This window comes from Tursiops truncatus, chromosome 2 (assembly GCF_011762595.2).
Source record: "Tursiops truncatus isolate mTurTru1 chromosome 2, mTurTru1.mat.Y, whole genome shotgun sequence".
Classification (NCBI taxonomy): domain Eukaryota; kingdom Metazoa; phylum Chordata; class Mammalia; order Artiodactyla; family Delphinidae; genus Tursiops; species Tursiops truncatus.
The window spans coordinates 86,116,975-86,139,421 of NC_047035.1; the positions used below are offsets into that span (position 1 = coordinate 86,116,975).

Sequence of the window (22,447 nt, forward strand, 5' to 3'; positions counted from 1 at the left end):
ATTTTGTATCCTGAAACTACCAAATTCATTGATTAGCTCTAGTAGTTTTCTGGTGGCATCTTTAGGATTCTCCATGTATAGTATCATGTCATCTGCAAACAGTGACAGTTTTACTTCTTTTCCAATTTGTATTCCTCTTATTTCTTTTTCTTCTCTGATTGCCATGGCTAGGACTTCCAAAACTATGTTGAATAATAGTGGTGAGAGTGGACATCCTTGTCTCATTCCTCATCTTAGAGGAAATGCTTTCAGTTTTTCACCATTGAGAATGATGTTTGCTGTGGGTTTGTCATATATGGCCTTTATTATGTTGAGGTAGGTTCCCTCTATGCCCACTTTCTGGAGAGTTTTTTTCATAAACGGGTGTTGAATTTTGTCGAAAGCTTTCTCTGCATCTATTGAGTTGATCATATGGTTTTTCTCCTTCAATTTGTTAATGTGGTGTATCACATTGATTGATTTGCGTATATTGAAGAATCCTTGTATCCCTGGGGTAAATCCCCCTTGATCATGGTGTATGATCCTTTTAATGTGTTGTTGGATTCTGTTTGCTAGTATTTTGTTGAGGATTTTTGCATCTATATTCATCAGTGATATTGGTTTGTAATTTTCTTTTTTTGTAGTATCTTTGTCTGGTTTTGGTATCAGGGTGATGGTGGCCTCATAGAATGAGTTTGGGAGTGTTCCTTCCTCTGCAGTTTTTTGGAAGAGTTTGAGAAGGATGGGTGTTAGCTCTTCTCTAAATGTTTGATAGAATTCACCTGTGAAGCCATCTGGTCCTGGACTTTTGTTTGTTGGAAGATTTTTAATCACAGTTTCAATTTCATTACTTATGATTGGTCTGTTCATATTTTCTATTTCTTCCTTGTTCAGTCTTGGAAGGTTATACCTTTCTAAGAATTTGTCCATTTCTTCCAGTTTGTCCACTTTATTGGCAAACAGTTGCTTGTAGTAGTCTCTTAGGGTATTTTGTATTTCTGCAGCATCTGTTGTAACTTCTCCTTTTTCATTTCTAATTTTATTGATTTGAGTCCTCTCGCTCTTTTCCTTGATGAGTCTGGCTAATGGTTTATCAATTTTGTTTATCTTCTCAAAGAACCAGCTTTTAGTTTTATTGATCTTTGCTATTGTTTTCTTTGTTTCTATTTCATTTATTTCTGCTCAGATCTTTATGATTTCTTTCATTCTGCTAACTTTGGGTTTTGTTTGTTCTTGTTTCTCTAGTTCTTTTTTTTTTTTTTTTTTTTTTTTTTTGGGGTACGCGGGCCTCTCCCGTTGCAGAGCACAGGCTCCAGACGCGCAGGCTCAGCAGCCATGGCTCACGGGCCCAGCCGCTCCGCGGCATGTGGGATCTTCCCGGACCGGGGCACGAACCCGTGTCCCCTGCATCGGCAGGCGGACGCTCAACCACTGCGCCACCAGGGGAGCCCTCTCTACTTCTTTTAGGTGTAAGGTTAGATTGTTTATTTGAGATTTTTCTTGTTTCTTGAGGTAGGCTTGTATAGCTATGAACTTCCCTCTTAGAACTGCTTTTGCTGCATCCCATAGGTTTTGGATTGTCGTTTTTTCATTGTCATTTGTCTCTAGGTATTTTTTGATTTCCTGTTTGATTTCTTCAGTGACCTCTTGGTTATTTACTAACGTATTGTTTAGCCTCCATGTGTTTGTGTTTTTTACGTTTTTTTCTCTGTAATTCATTTCTAATCTCATAGCATTGTGGTCAGAAAGGATGCTTGATATGATTTCAGTTTTCTTAAATTTGCTGAGGCTTGATTTGTGACCCAAGATGTGATCTATCCTGGAGAATGTTCCGTGCGCACTTGAGAAGAAAGTCTAATCTGCTGTTTTTGGATGGAATGTCCTATAAATATCGATTAAATCTATCTGGTCTATTGTGTCATTTAAAGCTTCTGTTTCTTTTGAACCCAGTTTTGTCTGGCTCCAGTATCTCAACCACTCTTTTCTACTCCTGCTTCCAGTAATATTATCTAATCATCTCCATAACTTAGTAACTTAGGTATTGTTGGCCCCAGTTTACAGACGAGCAAACTGAAGTTCAGAGAACTTTATGGTGGCTAGTCTTGATAAGGCAAGATTTGAATCTAGCTCTGTCTGATCACAAAGTCATGCCTGTTCCTATGAGAATTGGTAGTATAGGCTGTAGAGGAGCAGAAAATATACATTCTTGGTCTATAAAACTTATAAATCAAACAGATTGCTTTTGTTATTGTTTCTTTTCTTCTGTAAAACTAGCACAATGCCAGGAATATAGGAGAAAAATATTCAGGAGGTAATTGTTTGTGCCTGACTGTTAGAAGTAAAAAGAGACGAAAGAATATGGGAACTATAGCTGCCTTCCTTTTTTTCTTATAAAATAGTCTCAGTCGGATATTTTCCTCCTTAAGTTCTCAGCTTTAAAGTTACTTCTCAGAAAAACCTTCTCTGACCACCTCTTTAAGTATACTCCTTATGCCATTATTTTCTATCACAGCAGCTTGTTCATTTCCCTTATAGGACATCACAATTCATATTATTTATTGTTGTTACCTATGTTTAGTCTTTCTCTCACATAGATTGCCCATGGGGGCTAAGACCACAGTGGTCTTCTTCATAGATGTACCAGGAGCACCTAGTACAGTTTCTGCCACATAGTAGGTATTAAGCTATTTGTGAAAGAAAAAAATTCCACCAAAATCAGCAAATATTGCATACTTTTTGCAGAATGGTGTTTTTCACATTTCGATAAAGGGAAAAATTGTCATGAATGCCCAGTGTTGATAAAAATAAGTTTATTGTAATATTGAATATGTATACACATTAAGCTAAGTATAAACTCAAGCATATTGCTCTTTAACAACTGTAAAACCGGTTATTTTTACAAAGTAAATAAAACTATCAAACTGATCAATTCAAATTGACGTTAATCTAATGCAGCTTCTCAGCATTGGCACTACTGACATTTTGGACTGGATAATGTGGGGGCCGTCCTGTGCACTGTAGGATGTTAAGCAGCATCCATGGCCTCTACTTGCTAGATGCCACTGGTATCCCCTCAGTTGTGCAACCAAAAATATCTTCAGACATTACCATGTCCCTTGGGGGCAAAATTGTCCCCACTGAGAACCACTGATCTAATGTAATATATACTGTTGTTTTGCTAAAACTAAATTGTCAACATTGAGTTAAATGGTAGAATGACTTTTCTGCAGATCTGGCTCTCTGTTTTCTATTTTGACTTCAGTAACTCTAATGAAGAGAATGCCTGTTCATATAAGTAGGTTGTACCAAATGGTACCAATAACTTTAAGGTATCGTTTGTTGTTTCAGAGTAACCAGACCTGGAACTTTTCTAAAACTCTGCCAACAAACACTGCTCAAATGCCAATTTTTTTTTTTTTTTTTGCTGTACGCGGGCCTCTCACTGTTGTGGCTTCTCCCGTTGCGGAGCACAGGCTCCGGACGCGCAGGCTCAGCGGCCATGGCTCACGGGCCCAGCCGCTCCGCGGCACAAACCCGCGTCCCCTGCATCGGCAGGCGGACTCTCAACCACTGCGCCACCAGGGAAGCCCTCAAATGCCAATTTTAATAGGAGTATCACTTAATAACTGAGTAGAGCTGTCCTAATAATAAAAAATTGCTGACATGTATTGAACACTTGCTATGTGCTTGGCACATGTGATTTACATGTATTAATTTATTTAATCCTCACAATTATCATCTTTATAGGTATGAAAACTGAGGCACAGAGGGGTATTGCTTGCCTAAGATTTCAAGCAAGTAAGAGGCAACTCAGGGATTCACACCTAGGCTGTCTGGCTCCAGAGATCAAGTTCTTAAGGACTATGTCATGCTACCTCTTAAGTTGTTAACTTGAAGATATGGTTAGCATTGTGTCATTAAAATCTACATTAAATGGATTCCTAATCAAATTATTGTGGAATCAGTAACAGAAAAATTCTTCTTTGCCTATTTATTACTACAGTTACTGTCACATAAAGATGGCTTCCACAAAATACAATATGAATGTGAAATATTCTGAGTTCCTTGGGAGTAGTAAATATGTCTGATTTTGTTCACTATTTAATCTTGGACTGTTAGCGCAGTGCCTGGGATAAGTACGTAGTCACTAAAAGTTGGTTGATTCTCCAAAGAAGATATACAATGGGCAACTAGTGAAAAGATGATCAATATCACTAATCATTAGGGAAATGCAAATCAAAAGCACAATGAGAGGGGCTTCCCTAGTGGCGCAGTGGTTGAGAGTCGGCCTGCCAATGCAGGGGACATGGGTTCGTGCCCCGGTCCGGGAAGATCTCACATGCTACGGAGCAGCTGGGCCCGTGAGCCATGGTCGCTGAGCCTGCGCGTCCGGAGCCTGTCCTCCGCAATAGGAAATGCCACAACAGTGAGAGACCCGCGTACCGCAAAAAAAAAAAAAAAAAAAAAGCACAATGAGATATCATTTTATACCCTTTAGGATGGTTATTACCAAAAAAACAGGAAATAACAAGTGTTGGTGAGGTTGTAGAGAAATTAGAACCCTTGTGCATTGCTGGTGGAAATGTAAAATGGTACAGTCCCTGTGGAAAACAATATGGTGACTCCTCCAAAAATTAAACACAGAATTACCAAATGATCCAGCAGTTTTATTCCTGGGTATATACCCAAAAGAAGTGAAAGCAGGGACTCAAATAGATATTTGTAAAGCCATGTTCATAGCAGCATTATTCACAATAGCCAAAAGGCAGAAGCAACTCAGATGTCCATAGACAAATGAAGTGAATAAACAAAATGCGGCATGTACATACAATGGAATATTATTCAGCCTTAGAAAGGAGAGACATTCTAACACATGCTACAACATGGATGAACCTTGAAGACACTATGCTAAGTGAAATAAGCCAGTCACAAACGGATAAATATTGTAGAGTAGTCAAATTCATAGAGACAGAAATTAGAAGGGTACTTACCAGGGTGTGTGGGGGAAGGAACAATGGGGAGTCATCATTCAAGAGGTACAGAGTTTTAGTTTGGGAAGATGAAAAAGTTCTGGAGATGGATGGTGGTGATGGTTGCACAACAAAGCGAATGCACTTAATGCCACTAAACTGTACACTTGAATGGCTAAAATGGTAACTTTATGTATATTTTGCTATGACTTTTTTCTTAGTTGATTGAATGAATACATTCTCCCACTACTATTTTTCTGCTTGAACTGCTGTGAAATCTTTACATACCATACTAGGCTATCATTTGGCCATGATTTAAATTAAAAATACAAATGAAAATATGGACACTAAATTATATGTCCAGTTATAAGGTGCTTTTACAGATTATAATATGCTACGTTAATTTTACATTTTTATCAAAATGAAAACAAAATTTAAATTTTCATAGAGAATTTGTAAATCCTAAGAATATGTCTGAGAAACCTCTGGAATCTGCAGAACCGAGAGTGAGCAATATTGCTTAAGAGACTTTGTTGCAACCAGATCAAAAACCCCATATATCCTTATAGACCATCCCAGGAAGATTCCATAAGGAATAGGTAATATACTTAGCCATGAAAAAGAATGAAATCTTGCCATTTGTGACAACATGGATGGGCCTGGAGGATATTATGCTTAGTGAAATAAGTCAGACAGAGAAAGACAAATACTTTATGATTTCACTTATATGTGGAATTTAGAAAACAAAACAAACAGACAAACATATGCATAGACAGAAACAGATGCATAGATACAGAGAACAAATGGTGGTCGCCAGAAGGGAGAGGGATAGGGGGAGGGATGAAATAGGTGAAGGGTATTAAGAGGTACAAACTACCAGTTACAAAATAAACAAGTCACGGGCATGTAATGTACAGCACAGGAATATAGTCAGTCCTTTTTTTAAATAAATTTATTTATTTATTTATTTTGGGCTGCATTGGGTCATTGCTGCTGCGCGTGGGCTCAGTAGTTGTGGCTCGCGGCCTCTAGGGCACAGGCTCAGTAGTTGTGGCACACGGGCTTAGTTGCTCCGCAGCATGTGGGATCTTCCCAGACCAGGGATAGGACCTGTGTCCCCTGCATTAGCAGGCAGATTCTTAACCACTGTGCCACCAGGGAAGCCCCTAGTCAGTCTTTTATAATAACTTAGTATGGTTTGTAATCTGTAAAAATACTGGATCACTATGTTGTACACCTGAAACCAATATAATATTTATACTAAAATTAAAAAAAAAAGCAGGTAGTAGTGGCTGCCTCTGTGGAGGTTGACTTATTTTTCATGTATACCATTTTGTACTGTTTAAATTCTTTACCATGCATTACTGCCTAGTTCAATAAATAACTAAGTTGGGACTGGGGAACAACGTCTTTGTAGTGATTTGGAAATACTTTTGTTATCTAGAACTTACCAGTCTTAAATAGCTATCTTGCAAAGGGAGACAATCGTTCTAGTGAGCAATGAGTAGCGGGCATCAGCGTTTTTAACATTATTCCTCTCCTGCAGGTGTCACAGGACTTCCCATTTCTCCATCCCAGTGAAACCAGTGTCCTGAATCGACTCTGCCGGCTGGGCACAGACTACATTCGTTTCACCGAGTTCATTGAACAGTACACGGGCCATGTGCAGCAGCAGGTAGGTTCCTATTCTCAGGGAACGTACACCTCCCCAGGGCTGGAGCTATGTTAAGCTTTCAGTGAATCCATTGGTAATTCATGTGATGTAAGTGTCAAGAAGTTATGAATTTCTCATCACTGGAATTATTCAAGTGAAGGCAAGGTGACTGTACCTCAAACAAGGGGAAAATATACATGGGGACCAATTTAGGCAGATGGATGTAAGAGAAAGTATGCTTTGCCCAAGTTTTAAGAGACCTGAATTAAATCAGTTTGAGCTGGACCAGAGTTCCAGTCCCAGAGGTGAAAACACAAAGCATTATTTAAAATTCCTTTGCCACTTTGCTTCTAACTACCGTAGTTACATTGAGGCAGGCAACTAAAATCTTCAGGCTTCCTTTTTCTTATTTGTAAATAAGAGTTAAACTGGAGAAGGTTTTGGCATGTGGTAAGACTTAATAAATATTATTGATTAATATAAATTAATTGGAAGTCAGTGCTTTATAGTGTAGTGGCCAAAGATTTGTTTCCTGTCCATCACTTACTGGCCATAGACTGCTCAGCAGTAACCTGAGGCTCAGTTTCCTTACCTATAAAATGGGGATAGATAGTACCTATCTAATAGGGTTGTGGGGATTAAACAAGGTAATTCATGTGAAGTGCCTGGCATATAGTAGACACTCAAATTTTTTTTTTTAAGAGAAATTTTAAAGTTCTTTTTTACTTTTAACAGTCTGCAATTCTGTCAGTGGTAAGTAAGAAGATTGATGCATTGTGTGACTCTGATTCAATGATGACTATTTCCCAGTGGAAAGAATGATTCAGGTTGAAGAGAAAGGCAGAGACTTCTAGAAAGGAAAAGGAAGGATAGTTTTCTGAAACAATGCAGTCAGTACCACCTGGCCCCTGTTATATAAACTGGTTGTCAGGCCCTTGGTGGTAATCTATGGACAAAGGAGTCAGAGAATAATGGCTTATATTTTCATCTCTGGGACAGGGATTCTGATTCAAACAGATTTTGTTGCAGAGAAAAGAATTTAAAATCTAATCAATGCCAGGGACTTCCCTGGTGGTGCAGTGGTTAAGAATCCGCCTGCCAAGGCAGGGGACATGAGTTTGAGCCCTGGTCCAGGAAGATCCCACATGCCACAGAGCCCGTGAGCCACAACTGCTAAACCTGCGCTCTAGAGCCCGCGAGCCACAACTACTGAGCCCATGTGCCAGAACTACTGAAGCCTGCGTGCCTAGAGCCCATGCTCCACAGCAAGAGAAACCACCGCAATGAGAAGCCCGTGCACTGCAACGAAGAGTAGCCCCTGCTTGCCGCAACTAGAGAAAGCCCGCATGCAGCAAGACCCAACGCAGCCAAAAATAAATAAATAAATTTATATTTAAAAAAACCTAATCAGTGCCAGTTTGCTATGAAGTCATAATGAGAACACAATGATCAAAGTTGGAACCTGTGTACATATTAATATAGATGAAAAGGGCTCTTTAAGTGTTTGTATAACACTTAAAAAAAACCAAACCTGTCCTATATTCGTGTGACTATGTGGATCTTATATGTGAATTCCTACTTTCCCAAATTCTAAAGATATTTGTAGTACCTTTTTCTTTTTTGAAAAGTAAAAGCAGTCTCATTTTTTCTTTCGTTTTGTGATAAATGAAGACATTCAGCTCTCTGGAATGACACAACCAAAACAAAATCACCTGGTTGTAAGCCAATCTGGTCTATTTCACCCTATGCCTGTGCTATTCTTATTATAGCTGGGAACATTTATCTCCAGGAACTACTAGTATCCTCTGCAGCATCCTCTGGCTACAGTGTGCCTTATAACCTCTGAGCCCAAGCTTCCTACCACATTTGTTGCTGAATTCTGCTATGGTATCTACCACCACCAGAGCCTGATCATGCAAATCAGTACATAGCCAGAAAGGCTAGTCATCATGGCCTCTAGTCAACTGTTAACTGCAATTCCCCCGTGTAGAAAAAGAATGCTTTTACAAAGAAACTGCAGCTTTCTGGAAAGACAAACCATATTTGTTAATAGCCTCTTGGTGAGTGTCTTCTAACTCCCCACGTTGGCTATCAGGTTCGTGTTTTTGATGAATTGCCATCTAGGCAGGAGAAGGGTTGTTAGAAGGAGGACTGAGGTCATTTTATTTATTCAGTAAATAGTTACCATCTGTTCAAAGAACTGTGCTAGGAAATGAAATGCAAAGATGAACAAAGTGTGGGCCCTTGCTTCATGAAGCTCTTGGTCTAGTGAGGGGACAGATAAACAAAAGTTCAGTTCCAGCACTAAACAGGGATGCTATGAAAGCAACAAAGGGGAGCTATTAATTCCCTAGGGAGAGTTAGAAAGGGCTTTTCAGGGAAGAGATGCTGGAGTTGGGTCCTGCAGGAAGAGTAGGTATTTGTCACAAACACGAGTTACAAGCAGACTACACTCATTCACAGGGGTGAGAGAGAGAAACAAGGCACATTCAGGGAACTGCTGAGTAATTTGTAAATGAAGATGTGAAGTTGGAAGCAGTTAAAGATAATTTTAGAGAGAGAGTAAGGGCCAGAAGTTGTATACCATGTAGAGGAGTTTAGATATTATTCTGGGGCAAGGGGAAACCACCAAAGGGATTTGAGCTAGAAGTTATAAGGTTAGAATTGAGTTGTTGGAAAACCTCTAGTGACAGTATGGAGTAATACCTGGTTGTTTGTAACATCTGAGCCACTTGGAAAATGAAAATATTATCACATCTTAAAAGGTCTCTTCAGTCAGGTATTCCTCTCATTGAAGCACTGCTTTGATAGGGAATTATTTAAACAAAAAAATGCCATTAATAAAGGATAATGTCTTCCTTGGGTTTCAGGGTCTGAGCTGAAAAGTTGACTTCTCTTTGTTTGATTTCAGGATCACCATCCATCTCAGCAGGGCCAAGGTGGGTCACATGGAATCTACCTAAGGGCCTTCTGCACGGGGCTGGATTCAGTTTTGCAGCCTTATCGCCAAGCACTGCTTGATTTGGAACAAGAGGTGAGAAGAAATACGGGAAGGAACACCTCTGGGACAGCAGATGAGGACATGTTCCTGATTTGTAATGCCCTTTGATACGGTCAGGTGGTTAAGAATGAGCTATTTTCTGCGTGGCTGGAGGGTAAGTGTGCTCTCTGTGATTGCCCAAGCCATGATCAAAGTGGCAAGTGGATCACGGCAAAGGTTCCTGAGTGAGTTTAGAAGAGCCCTAGCTTTGGTTTTGTTATCACCTGAAAATCAACATTAATAATCTTCTATAAATGATCAATTCTCAATACCCTAAAATGAACCCTAAGCCTACTCTCACATTCGCTTCCGGTTTTCATAGAAGAAATAGATTCAAGATATTTTATATGGAGCCATAATCAGAGTGTTTTTTTGTTGCAGTTCCTGGCTGACCCCCATCTCTCCATATCACATGTCAATTACTCCTTAGATCAGGTATGATGCCCAGATAACAAAATGCTTTGGAATCTGTTGATATCATTAGAATAATCTAACTTAAAATATTATTTTTGAGAACTTTTTTCCTTCTGGATTCAGAGCTCGGCATTTGATATTTTGTGTGCTTTCCTAGATCAGAACTGTTTGAAAAGTTCCAAATTTAGTGAAAACTTACTGTGTGATGTTAATGCTCTAGACTGGCCTCAGTATTAGCAATTATGCTAGCCTCAAACATAGAAACTGCTTCTGTCTGCCATTCTCTTTCTATCTGCAGCCAACCCCTGTAGCAAATTGCCTTAGGATACTGGATCTTGGCTGTTCTGTGGTATTGCCATCTTTATGTTAAGTGGGACTATTTAAAAACAAAGGCATTTCCTGAGTTAATTTTTTTTCCTTGTATTTGATTATATACCATCCTAATTATTCTCTCCTTTGCAGTTCCAGCTCCTTTTCCCCTCTGTGATGGTTGTAGTAGAACAAATTAAAAGTCAAAAGGTGAGAATTTTCCTTTTTCCTTTTGCTCTGGTAAGCACCAAGGAAATATTCGTAATTAATTTTCCTTTACATTCTTTTTTGAAGAGCCTAGTTTTCAGAAGTTTTTATTATTTATTCATTCAGTGATATCTGCTTGAGTATCATGCTAAGTATCAGGAATGCAAAAATAAGTTAGGACCCTGCCCTTAAGCACCTCCTGGTCCAGAAGGTGGGGGAAATGATAATACATATACCCAAGAATGCTGCTGGGTAAGAGAACAATGCTACAGATACTTGGAGGTGAGAGCATTTTACACTAAGGATTCAGAACTGTTGGATATGGATCTTGAAGAGAAGCAGAAAGTTAATCCTTAGAAAGAAAGAAGGTAGTAGGTTTATCGTTAGGGTACTGGCAGTTTTCTGAGAATTCTTAAATCATTGGGTGAAACCCAGCTGTTTATTTTATTAGTTAAATATGCCTATCCTTATCACAAGTTTTTATTATATGCATTGAAAAGTTAGGGTCTCCAGTGTCCAGAGAATGTCTTTTCTGGGTAGAATTAATAATTCTGAGATGCTTTGAGATTTTACATTAGAAGAAGTATCTGCTGGTTCATAATTGGATCAAAAAGGACAGATGGATTAAATATGTTTAGTTCATTCATGTTCTTAAGCTGTTATATTTGTGCCTTAGCTTATTAAGAGTGTTCATTTGAATATAACTAGTTAACTAGTCAGTTTGCCAGGTTGCTACTTCATTTTTTTGCTGTATAAGAAACTTACCCTCGGCTGCATTCATTCTGTGCTAGCAGAGCCAGCAGGGGAGGTGCTGTTTGACCCTGCAAAGCTGATGGCCCTCATCAAATAACATCGAGCTTTTATTGTGCACTTGTTGCATACCAGGCACTCTGCTAAATGCTTTACATACATTATCACAGTCAATCCTCTAAAAAATCAAATAGGTTAAGGAATGTGCTTAGGGTCACACAGATGGTAGTAAATGGTACAACTAGGATGTAAACCCAGGGCTGTCTGACTCCAAAGACTATGCTTTTAACCACTCTACTAAACCATCTCCCAAAATTGGAGGGGAACTTCTAGGTAAGTGGGGTTAGTGTAAGGGTCCATACATGCCGGCACATCTCAGTTGACTTTGAGCTTCTGTTGGCCAAAGGAAGGAGAGTGGAAAATGAGTAGAGGGATTGCAGATGGGTGAACCTTCCTTCCTGCTGAGGAGGTTGTAGGAAGCTGAGTGCTAAGGCTCTAAAAAATGAGGTTGTGGGTGAGAATGGGGGAGTGCGAACAGGCAAAGGGGATCCTTTTAGAGTGATGGAAATGTTATAAAACTGGATTACGGTGATGGTTGCACAATGCTGTAAATTTACTAAAAGTTGTTGAAAGTACCCTTAAAATAGGTGAATTTATTGTATATAACTTATACCTCAATAAAGCAGTTAAAAAAAAAAAGCAGAGGCAAAAGGACACTGAAAGAGGAAGCAGATTTTTAGAAAAGTGTATACCTTGTAAGTAGTCTGGATTAGGCCTTAATCTGAAGTAAGAGCTTTCTTTACCTCTTTTCTTGGAATTTCAACTCTAAATGATTCTGGTTTTTCCTTAGTGCAGTAGTTCTCACTTCATTGTGCCTTAGAATCACCTGGAGCAGATTGTTAAAACCAGATCGCTGGGCCCTACCCCAGAGATTCTGATTCAGTAGGTCTGGAGTGAGGCCCAAGAATTTGCATTCCTTACAAGTTTCCAGGTGATGCAGATGCTGCTGGGGGATGGGGTGGGATGGGGAGGGGCAGGGAGGTGGAGGGTCCATACTTCGACAACAACTATTGTGATGTTGTGATTTATAATAAGAAATATAGATTTGGTCTTCGTCCCGTTTCTGGCACAGAGCTTCTAAAACTCAGAATTTACTAAGTAATAAGAGCAATAAAGGTGACTTGATATTCATAACAAACCCCTTTCTACCACACCTGAGTTTGTTAATGAGGTGATTTTGGGAAAGCACTTAATATGGGGCTGGTTGCCAGGGGAAACACCCACGTGATCGGAGGGTTGGAACTTTCAGTCCCACCATTCCCACCTGACCTCTGGGGAGAGAGGAGGGCAGAGAGCAGGGCAGAGAGCTAGAAATTGAGTTCAATCACCAATGGCCAGTGATTTAATTAATCCTGCCTGTGTAATGAAGGCTCCATAAAAACCAAAAAGGATGGGGTTTGGAGAGCTTCCAGATTGGTGAGCCAGAGTGCCTCTATGTGCCACGATGCCGGGCAGAAGCTCCTTTGTTCGGGACCTCGCCCTGTGTATCCTTTTCATCTGGGTGTTGACTCGTACCCTTTAGTATCCTTCATAATAAATAGGTAATCTAGTGAATAAGTGGGTTTCCTGAGTTCTGTGAGCTGCTCTAGCAAATTAGTGGAATCCAGGGAGGGGGAACCTCTGATCTATTAATCAACCAGTTGGAAGCACAGGGAACAACCTGAACTTGTGATTGGCGTCGGAAATGGAGGGCAGTCTTGTGGGACTGAGCCCTTAACCTGTGGAATCTGATGCTATCTCTGGGTGCATAGTATCAGAATTGAGTTGGATTGTAGGACACCCAAGCTGGTGTCAGAGGATTGCTTGGTAGTGTGGGGAAACCCCCCACACATTGGCATTGGAGTCAGAATCAGAACTATACAAAAATCTTATGAGAAAGTTTATCCCCATTCTCTGCAGATTGTGCCCTCTGGATTGAATATAGAATATGAGATTGTGCTACATGAACTATTAAAATGGAATTCAGCTTGACAAGGCTGTATTTTCCACAGATTCATGGTTGTCAAATCCTGGAAACAGTGTACAAACACAGCTGTGGAGGTTTGCCTCCTGTTCGCAGTGCACTAGAAAAGTAAGTCACGGCTTCATTGGGGTTGGGAGGCGGAGTGGGTGGTCAGGTGACTTGATTTTGCACAAGTTTTATTTTCAGGTCATCTCAGGTTTCCTTCTGGGGAAAGTTATGACCAGGATGGAAAAGCCCCATGAGCAGAGGAGCCCATGTAATCCTTACGGTGGCTCAGAAATTGCAAAAAGGGGGTTTTAATAAAGTGTTGAGTATCGAAGCAAGGCTCTAGATGACCTTGAGGCAGTCCTTTTTCATTTTTGGATCTCATTATCCTTGGAGAATTTCCACTACATGTGCTGGATTATGCTTAGCTATGTCTAAACATGTGTATTTTGAGTAGCTTTATAATCTTATAATGCCACTCTTAAAAATTTTATCCTAACAAAATTATTCAAAAGAAGAAAATAACCATATGCACAATCATTACTCACTGCAATGTTGTCTACTATATTAAGAAATTAAAAAAAAAATTAGAAAATTACCAGCAGCAGAAGAAAGCTGATTAAAGATATATTCACTTGATAGACTATAATGCAATTAAAATTACAAATACTATAACAACATGTAAAAATATTTTTATAATACTATCTGAAAAAAAGGATACAAAATTTTATGATTACAACTGTATTAAATGTGGAGTATGATCAAAGACTGCCTGTAGAATGTTCCACAATCTGGATTTTTCTGATTATTTCCTCATGATTAGATTCAGGTTGAACATTTTTGGCAAGAATACTACATAGGTCATATTATTTCCTGTTACAGCATATCAGAAAGCACAAAAAGTAAGTTTGTCCCATTACTGGTGTTAAGTTTCATCACTTGGTTTAGGTGTTTTCCACCAGATCACTCTGTTTTAGAGGGACGTTTTCCCTTTTGTCATTAATATGTTACCTGAGATGTGATCCCTTGAGACCATGTGAATCTATCCCATTCTCCAGCAACCTTTCTGCATTTTGTTTCAGTCTCTGGATTTTGTTGGATAATACTTTTTCAGGTATATCAGCTTCTCACATACTGAATCTACTTTCCTTATGTGATTCCAACAAAAATAAAAACTAATTTAATACTGTGTTAGCCAAAAAGAGACTCCTGTAAGTCCATTTAATTTTAAAAGGAATCATCCATTTTGAAACTTACTTTACTCAAAAAGAGGAAAAAAAATGTGCTTCTTCTAAAAGACTATCAGAACATTTACTGAACATTTCAGACTTTAGTACACTGGCTACAAGTTTGGAAATTTAACCACTTAGTTCATCCGCAGACATTTAAGTTAAAATAGCACAATTATTTTTAGCTTAATTGGTCATTTCCCTTCTGCTGACCAAACCCTCAGGCCTCTGTTTATCCTGTAGCAGTTTAAAGCATGGGTTTAGTGTCCTCTTAGTGGACTTCTAAGGCTCTTGCTTTCCTCTCCACTCAGAATCCTGGCCGTGTGTCACGGGGTCATGTATAAGCAGCTCTCAGCCTGGATGCTACATGGACTCCTCTTGGACCAGCACGAAGAGTTCTTTATCAAACAGGGTCCATCTTCTGGTAATGTCAGTGCCCAACCAGAAGAGGATGAGGAGGATCTGGGCATTGGGGGACTGACAGGAAAACAACTGAGAGAACTCCAGGACTTGGTGAGAGCCCAACCAGAAGCCTAACCTGCTCCTGCCAGGAGTTGGAAAAGTCTACAGCTAGATGACCTTTTGGTGACTTGCCCCTGCCCCCAGCCCCCAGCTCATCATAGCCTGGGTACCTTCCATAAATTCTTTAGATGTAAACACTTGGCTTTATCTTAGCTTAATACTTAATGCCTAACAATGTGAGACTATAAAATAGAAAATATATTTGTGAGATTCCTTTTGTTTCCCCTCTTCCTGGTATACGCGTTTAAGAGAGTAAGTCTTGTCTCTTCAGGTAGTCTTGTAGGTACCCAGAGCTTTTACATGCAGTTTAGAGTTTTGATTAGACTCCCCAAAGTCCTGTATTGTTCTTATCCATTCATCCATTCATTTATCCTGTTACAACATTTTATTGAATGCCTGTTACATGCCAGGTACTGTTCCACATGCCACAACTGCATAAACAAATAAAATGTAGTAGTCCCTGTCCTTAAAGAGCTTATAGTTTAGTGGAAGATATATTACCGTGTACTAAGTGCTCTGGAAAGAGTAAGTATGGGTATCCTGGGAACATGGTCTTAGAGTAACTAGAGAAGGCTTTTCAGTGGAATGTATGTCTAAATTGCAAAGAGTTTGGGAGGAGGACTTCCCTCACGGTCCAGTGGTTAAAACTCCAAGCTTCCACTGCAGGGGGTGCGGGTTTGATCCCTGGTCGGGGAACTAAGATCCCACATGCTGCACGGTCAAAAAGAAAAAAAAAAATTCCAAGCATAGGAAAGGACTGTGTAAAGTATACAGAGGCCATGAAGGACATGGCTCATTTGGGGAACCATTAGTGATTCAATTGAGAGAGTCAAGTAAATAAAGGCTGAGATGTAGAGTGTAAGGGACAGTCGGGGGGCGGGTGTGGGAAGTGGCAGTCAATGAAGCTTTTGAGATGAGCAGAGGTAAGATCATGAAAGCCCTTGTAAACAATGGGAAGGAATTTAGACTTGAGCCTGAAGAGAGCTGGGAACCGAAGAATTTTAGGCAAGAGGTTAACCTACCTCTGTATGTTAGATCAGACTTTATGATAGATCACTCTAGAAACTGTGTGGGGAATCGTTTTTTTAAAAATTAAGATTAACAGCAGGTAGTTCAGTTAGGAGAATGTTGGGGACATTAGCTGAAAAATAATGGTGGCCTACACCAAGGGTGGGAACAGTAAATATGGTGAAGAATAAAGAGGCTTGAGAGATATTAAGGAGCTGGAACAGGTAGGTCGTGGTGATTGATTGGCTGTGGGTCCAGAGGAAAGAATCAAGGATGATACCCAAGTCTCTGCCTGTAGTAGTGGGCGAGTGGTGATGATAAGGAACATAGATTGCTGGTGTCAGGGGAAAGAAGATGGGCCTAACTTTGGACACATTGAGTTTGAGGTACTTGTAGGAAATGACCAGTGGGCTGAGCCTAGAGCTCATGAGAGTAATCTAGTTTAAAGTCTTAGGAGTCATCGGCATACAGAAGTTTTTAATTTGGGGTTCACGAGTGGCATCAGAGGGTCTGTGAAGTGTACGGTTATATATTTTTCTGGAAGGTCCGTAGCTTTTATAATTGCAGAGTCCTGTGATGCAGAAAGATTAAAAATATCTCTTATGATGATCATTTCAGCCTTAGAAGAAGATGTGATTGTCTAGGAAGAGTGTTGAGAGCCAGAGGAGAAGAGAGTCTAGGATAGTGCCCCGAGGCACACCAGCACCCAAGCCCAAAACTAAAAGGGTGAATAGCAGAGATCAAAGTTAGGAGTATGGAGCCTAAAGTTCCAGTTGGAGCTGGATAAGGGTCAACTCAAAAGCAAGTCAGGGAACAGAAGGGGCCTGAGTGAAAGTGGTGGTGAGTGGGCTAGATCAGTGGTTCTCAAACTGGAGAGTGCCTCAGAATCACCTGGAGAGCTAGTTAAAACACGGACTGCTGGGCCTACCCCCCAGGTTTTCTGTAAATCTGGGGAGGGGCTTGAAAATTTGCATTTCTAACAAGCTCCCAAGTGAGGCCAATGGTGCTGGTCCAGGAGCCAGGCTTTAAGAACCACTTGGCTAAATGAGTCAGGCTTGTGTAAAGAGCTGGGCAGAGCAGGCATATGCACAAGATAATAAATCGTAGACATGTAGATCTGGAAAAAAACAAAGATCAATTATTCCATGGTACAAGTAAGGAGACTGGGTTCCAGACCTACTGCACAAGTTTTGTTTGTTTGTTTGTTTTTTGCGGTACGCGGGCCTCTCACTGCTGTGGCCTCTCCTGTTGCGGAGCACAGGCTCCAGACTCGCAGGCTCAGCGGCCATGGCTCACGGGCCCAGGCGCTCCGCGGCACGTGGGATCTTCCCAGACCGGAGCATGAACCCGTGTCCCCTGCATCGGCAGGTGGACTCTCAACCACTGCGCCACCAGAGAAGCCCCTGCACAAGTTTTTACACAGTAGCCAAGGCAGAGGGCTAAAATCCTAATGTTAATAAAACCACTGCTATTTCCACCATGCTATCTTGCTGCCTAAAAATGGAATACATTTCTCTAGCACCAGTAATGTAACAATTATGCAACTTCATATTTAAAGTCCCTGCTTCTAGAAAATGTAAATCACGGGTTGGGAGACCTGCCGGATGTTTCCTTGCTTTCCCTTTCTCACTTCCTACGTCATCTCTGATACGGATTATTTCTTTGACCAGCGCCTGATAGAAGAAGAGAACATGCTGGCACCATCTCTAAAGCAATTTTCTCTGCGAGTGGAGATTCTGCCGTCCTACATTCCAGTGAGGGTTGCTGAAAAAATCCTGTTTGTTGGAGAATCTGTCCAGATGTTCGAGAATCAAAATGTAAACCTGACTAGGAAAGGTAGGAATCTCCTTGCCCAACTGTACCCCATCCTCAAAGGCTTATTTGATGCTGTGTGGCCCCAAAGTCTGCCTGGGCAGGGTGGGTGGTTACTGACCTTTATGTTCTGAGATTTCAGCACAGCTGTGAGTGACATGCTTACCTGAGAGGCAGGTGAAATAGCTGTGGCACTGGGATGAGAAACCCTTGCCTGCGCAGGTTCCCTGTCTTCCTTTGACAGTGCCTTCCTGTTTTGCAGGATCCATTTTGAAAAACCAGGAGGACACTTTTGCTGCAGAGCTGCATCGTCTCAAGCAGCAACCCCTCTTCAGCCTGGTGGACTTCGAGCAGGTGGTGGATCGTATACGTAGTACTGTGGCCGAGGTTTGTCTTTCTTAGTATATTTTCTTCGGAAGAAAATAGGTTAGTTCCCCCAAAATTGAGTACTTGACTTTTGTTTCTTCTTCATGTGATTAGAACTTAGCTTGGAGGGAATTGAGAGAGTTGAAGGGCAGGAAGTAGAAAATAAAAGCATTCTCTCTGTTTTTAATAATAGAACTGCCTTAGCCTTTTCCCACCTGACAGGAGTTTGATTGTTAGCTAGTTAGTTAATTAGTTGAATAAAGGGAGGTCTTGGTTTCATTTCAGACTGTCAGCATTTTGAGTCTGTCTGTATAGTTGGCAATGACTTCAGGAAATCAACTGATTCTGACTAAATTTAGTGCCTTACTTATATTTTAGAATGGCTTTATTATATATCCCTTAATTTATGGATATGATAATTTTAGGAAGGCAGAACAAGTAACATTTTTCCATTCTTATAAATGAAAATAATTCTCAGAAAGCTAACTTCTCTGATGTCACATAGTGAGTAACAAAGGTGGGCTCAGAAACAAGTCTTTGACTCCTAGTTCAGTGTTTTTAAGTGAATTGTGCTTCATCCACCAACTTAAATTGTGACCAGTAATTTTTCAAATGGGCATATGTTCTGTGGCGTATAATAAGATTTGATGCACAGGTGTGTGATAATGTGAAATGAGATCTTTTGTTAGTTGTGTTAACTTATTAGTGGTTTTCAACTCTGGCTATGCATAGAACAACGTGGGGAAATCTGAAAACATGCACTTGCACCAAATCCTTACCTCCAGAGTTTCTGACTCATAGGTCAGGAGGGAGTCAGTACTGGTAGGTACTTGTATTTACACCAGCCAATCAACAAACCTCTGCAGGTGATTTTGAAGCACAGGGGCACTAGGGTCAGTGTCTAAAATTGCTAAGATTAGTGTCAGATATACTCATGTTGGAAGCACAGTAATCTATCATGAATATGATTTCCTTTTCTGGTCACTATCTCAAAAATTCCAAGGCACTGAAGACAGAGCTGTGATGTAGACATAGAATATTAGATCTTGAGGTGACCTTGAAGTATCACTTGATTTGATTCCTTATGGGAAAGTAAATATCTAAACTACCCAGAATACATATTTCTGTCCATTCAGACTTTCAAGACACTGCCTCTCCATCTATAGCCAAGGCAGCTGTTGTCTAGGGGACTGGTGCCTTCACTCCCTTTCATCTTACTGACTTGATTTCTCTTCTGTTATCATTTTTGTGGTAACTCTTTAGGAAATATAGTTAATGGAGGAAAGTAAAATTTTATTAAATGAATAACATAGAATTTCAAAATTGTTTCCTTGGGAAATTTTGAAACGCATATGTTGCTCAAAATTATATTTCCAGTTTGTAAAAATGATAGACAAAGAATTGAAGCTCAGACTCTTGGAAGCTAATACTTTGACAGCTATAATTGTAACAATAATAACAGCTTAAAGTAATAAAAAGAGAGTGTACCAGGGAGGAAAAGGGAACAGTGTCTTGCAAATACATATCATACTCACCACCTTTTGGAGCTCCTTCTCTCCTTTTTCATTTTTTAAAAAGGTATACATACCATATGAATCTTTATATAAGGTTTAAAAACAAGCAGCGCTAATCTGGTGTTAGATGTCAGGATAGCATTTGCCTTTGGTAGGTGGAAAGGACATGGGTGGGCCTTTCAGGATGCTGGTTATACAGGTGTGTTCATTTTGTGAGAATTCTTCAAGCTGTAAGCTTACAGTTGGTGCACTTTTCTGTATGTATTTTAGTACTTCAACAAAAATATTTAAAAAATTAATTGCTAGATACGTAATAGGTTTTTTTTTGTTCATTTTATCTCTAGTTGGTTACTACTTATATAGAAAAATTGTGGTATTAATTTTTGTAGGTTAATCTTATACCTGGCAACTTATTGAAGTCTTTTTCTTTTTTAGTTTTAATGGTTTGTCTGTTAATTCTATTGATTTTCCTCACTAATGATCATATCATTTGCAATTATTGAAAGTTTTACAATTTTCCTTCCAATTTTTCAACTTTTGCTTCTTTTTTTTCTTACAGCCTTAACTAGGATCTCTAGTACGGCATTCAACAGCTGGGTTGATAGTTGATATAAGCTATGTTAAACAATAGAGGTGATATGGGCATCCTTGATTTGTTGGTTCTTAAAGATAATGCATCTAAAGTTTCTCTGTTACTTTAGTGTTTGCTGTAGGCTTTGGCACATGAGTTTATCAAGTTTAAAAAAATTACCTTCTCTTCCTAGTTTGCTGTGAGTTTTTATAATAAATAGATGTTGAATTTTATCACTGCTTATTCTCTATCAGTTAAGGTGCAGTTTTTTTGTTTTGTTTTTTTTGCGGTACGCAGGCCTCTCACTGTTGTGGCCTCTCTCATTGCGGAGCACAGGCTCCAGACGCGCAGGCTCAGCAGCCATGGCTCATGGGCCTAGCTGTTCCACGGCATGTGGGATCTTCCCGGACCGGGGCATGAACCCGCGTCCCTTGCATCGGCAGGCAGACTCTTAACCACTGCGCCACCAGGGAAGCCCTAAGGTGCAGTTTTTTGCTCTGAGTTCTTTTTCTCCTTCAGTCTATTCATAAGGTAAATTCCTGTTTAGATTTTCAGATGTTGAATCTTCCTGAGATAAACCATACTTGAGCGTGATGTTTTATTTTTTAATGTACTGTTGGATTTAGTTAGCCAAAACGTGTTTGGAATTTTTGTATCTACATTTACTAGTGAAATAGACTATACTTTTCTCTTCCTGTATTGTTCTTATGTGGTTGTGGAATAAAGATTATATAAGCCTTATAAAATGAGCTTGGTGTCTATCACTGTTTTCCTGTTTTTTAGAACAGTTAATGTAAGACAAGAATTTTTACTGAAAGTTTGATTGAACTAACCTGAAAAATTATGTAAGTTAGGTTTTTTTAGGAGAGGAAATCTTCACTGATTCAATATATTTAAAACCTATTAATCTATTTAAGACATTTATTTCTTCTTGTAGCACTTTTGGTATTTTCTACTTTTCAAGGAACTTACCCATTTCATCTAAATTTATTTGGGACTTCCCTGGTGGTCCAGTGGTTAAGACACCATGCTTCCACTGCAGGGGCCACAGGTTCAACTCCTGGTCAGAGAACTAAGATCCCACATGCCGTGCACCGTGGCCAAAAAAAAAAAAAAAAAAAAAAAATGACAGCCACTGTAACAGGTGTGAGGTGATATCTCATTGTGGTTTTGATTTGCATTTCCCTGATAGTTGGTGATGTTGAGCATCTTTTCATGTTCCTGTTGGCCATTTGGATGTCTTCTTTGGAAAAAAGCCTATTTAGTACCTCTGCCCATTTTTCAACAGGATTGTTTGGGGGTTTTGGTTGTTGTTATTGAGTTGAATGAGTTCTTTCTGTGTTTTGGATTTTAACCCCGTATCAAATATATGATTTGCATATATTTTCTCCCATTCTGTAGGTTGCCTTTTCATTTTGTTGATTGTTTCTTTTGCTGTGCAGAAGCTTTTAAGTTTGATATAGTCCCACTTTGTGTTTTCTTTTTCTTTTGTTGTTTGTGCTTCTGGTGTCACATCCAAAAAAAATCATTGCCAAGACCACTGTTTTCTATTTTTTAATATTTATTTATTTATTTGGCTGCACCAGGTCTTAGTTGCAGCATGCAGGATCTTTTTTTAGTTGCAGCATGCGGGCTCTTAGTTGGAGCATGCCAGATCTAGTTCCCCGACCAGGGATTGAACCTGGGCCCCCTGCATTGGGAGTGTGGAGTCTTAACCACTGGACCACCAGGGAAGTCCCGCCAAGACCAATGTTGAAGAACTTCTTCCTTACATTTTCTTCTAGGAGTTCTGCTATCAGGTCTTACGTTTACGTCTTTGATCTATTTCAAGTTAATTTTTGTGCATGGTGTGACACAGGGGTCCAATTTCATTTTTCTGTATGTGCTTATCCAGTTTTCCCAGCACCATTTGTTGAAAAGAGACTATCCTTTGCCCTTGGGTGTTCTTGGCTCCCTTGTCAGATATTAATTGACTATATAAGCGGGGCTTTGATTCTAAGTTTTCTGTTCGATTGCTCTATGTCTTTTCCTGCCAGTTCCATACTGTTTTATTTTTTTATATTGGAGTATATTTGATTTACAGTGTTGTGTCAG

At 39.8% G+C, this 22,447-nt stretch overlaps 1 protein-coding gene across 4 annotated transcripts in view; it reads left to right on the forward strand.

Annotated features, from left to right (window-relative positions):
* The window catches only part of TUBGCP4 (tubulin gamma complex component 4), a 48,921-nt gene that overhangs the window by 3,446 nt on the left and 23,028 nt on the right, over positions 1-22,447 (forward strand). For 3 of the 4 annotated variants that reach the window (XM_033851586.2, XM_073800859.1, XM_019935402.3), the window contains exons 2-9: positions 6,496-6,624; positions 9,515-9,637; positions 10,025-10,078; positions 10,520-10,576; positions 13,375-13,454; positions 14,872-15,073; positions 17,761-17,926; positions 18,165-18,289. In XM_033851586.2, coding sequence (XP_033707477.1) covers positions 6,496-6,624; positions 9,515-9,637; positions 10,025-10,078; positions 10,520-10,576; positions 13,375-13,454; positions 14,872-15,073; positions 17,761-17,926; positions 18,165-18,289 — 936 coding nt within the window. The remainder of the gene's footprint in view (positions 1-6,495; positions 6,625-9,514; positions 9,638-10,024; positions 10,079-10,519; positions 10,577-13,374; positions 13,455-14,871; positions 15,074-17,760; positions 17,927-18,164; positions 18,290-22,447) is intronic. The other variant, XM_033851588.2, reaches the window with a different exon arrangement.